The sequence below is a fragment of the Octopus bimaculoides genome, chromosome 2 (genome assembly GCF_001194135.2).
Source record: "Octopus bimaculoides isolate UCB-OBI-ISO-001 chromosome 2, ASM119413v2, whole genome shotgun sequence".
In the NCBI taxonomy this organism is placed as follows: Eukaryota; Metazoa; Mollusca; class Cephalopoda; order Octopoda; family Octopodidae; genus Octopus; species Octopus bimaculoides.
The window spans coordinates 186,191,358-186,193,152 of NC_068982.1; the positions used below are offsets into that span (position 1 = coordinate 186,191,358).

A 1,795-nucleotide genomic window follows, 5' to 3' on the forward strand; every position below is an offset into this window, starting at 1 on the left:
TTATCGGTCTCTTTTGCCAAACTGCTAAGTTACAGGGACGTAAACACATCAGCATCGGTTGTCAAGCGATGTTGGGAGGACAAATACAGGCACACAAACATATACACACACGTACACACACACACATATATGACGGGCTTCTTTCAGTTTCTGTCTACCAAATCCACTCACAAGGCTGTGGTCGGCCCAAGGCTATAGTTGAAAGACACTTGCCCAAGGTGCCACGCAGTGGGACTGAACCTGGAACCATGTGGTTCGTAAGCAAGCTACTTACCACACAGCCACTCATAAAAATATAATAGAATTTTTTAAAACAATGAATGGCTATGAGGGTCCATCCGAGTTCAATGGGAACCAAAGGGGTCCCCAGGAAAAAGACAGTTAAGGACCATTGACTTAAGTCATAACAGAATTCTAACTAAAAGGAAATACTTGAATAATTTGTAAAAGTTCATTAACAGACTTACTTCAGATAAAAGTTCAAGTCAACATCACTAACAACTTTATCATTGGCCTTCATGATTTTCTTAATCTGGAAGCAAAAAAAAATGACGATTAAAAAATATCTGTTAATTAAAATCACAATTATAACATAAACGATTTCAGATCTAAATGATGATTGTGAATAAGATTTCAAAGATATTCATTTTTAAACTCCTTGATACAAGTAGGTTATATTAAACATAATTTAAAAGAAAAATTTGAAATCTGTCATTATATATATGTGTATATATGCATGCATCTTGCACAGGCACATGCAAAATGAACATCCACATACACGCCTATTGCTCTTTAAAGGCCCAGTTAAGAGTACCCTTGATGCGTCATGCGATATGATATGCTTGAGAAGACCTGTTGAGTCAAGTAAAATTAATATCATAGCTGAGGCCAGTGCCCCCAGACGGGCTCCTGTGCCGGTGGCACGTAAAAAGCAACATCTGAATGTGATCAATGCCTGGCCCACCTGATTGGCTTCTGTGCTGGTGGTACATAAAAAGAACCCACTACACTCTTGGAGTGGTTGGTGTTAGGAAGTGCACGCAGCTGTAGAAATTTTGCCAGATCAGATTGAAGTCTGGTGCAGCCTCCTGGCTTCCCAGACCCCAGTTGAACCGTCCAACCCATGCCAGCATGGAAAACGGACGTTAAACGATGATGTTGCTAGTACTTGGAGAAAGGGGTGCCATAAATGGTCTCCCATAACCATTTATCTGTCCTCAGGGGTATGAACAGTAAAATAAGTGCTGATAGTATTTGATCTGGGATGCCACCAAACACCATTACAAGACGGTTTGGCAGTCTTGTTGACCAGCTGAAGATCAGAAATGAGTAACTGTGAATACTGGAAACCAGAGCATTTCGGTTATAAAATATTAAAGGATAATTTATGTATATTGAGTCTTGTAATTTATTGCATCTAATGAACCAACAGATATATATTTTTGTGTTCCTTTCTGTGGAAGAGCGTAGGCTCGAAACGTTAGACTTTTTCAATTCCCAAGCGTTATACTAATACAACTGTTTGTTTTCTACACTGCTTGTCTTTGTTGGGGGGTTTTTTGTGAATTCTCTCTATATACATATATATATATCATCATCAACATCATAGAATTAAGATTGAATGAATGTGGTGATATCTAAGGTATGTTAGTTCCCAAACAACACTTATTTTAGTGCTGTTGACACTGCTGGATTGAATGGTACTGCCCAGGTGTCAAAACCATAATGATATCTGTGGGGCAGCTGATGATGGCAGTATGTTGGATTGTTGGTATTGTATGTGTGGAATAGTTTT

General features: G+C 38.8%; 1 protein-coding gene across 1 annotated transcript in view; it reads right to left on the minus strand.

The window, feature by feature from the left end:
• LOC106873287 (DNA-directed RNA polymerase III subunit RPC2) overlaps positions 1-1,795 on the minus strand; it is a 78,329-nt gene that overhangs the window by 71,643 nt on the left and 4,891 nt on the right. Inside the window, exon 3 of the mRNA XM_052965909.1 lies at positions 468-532. Within this exon, the coding sequence (XP_052821869.1) occupies positions 468-532 (65 nt within the window). The remainder of the gene's footprint in view (positions 1-467; positions 533-1,795) is intronic.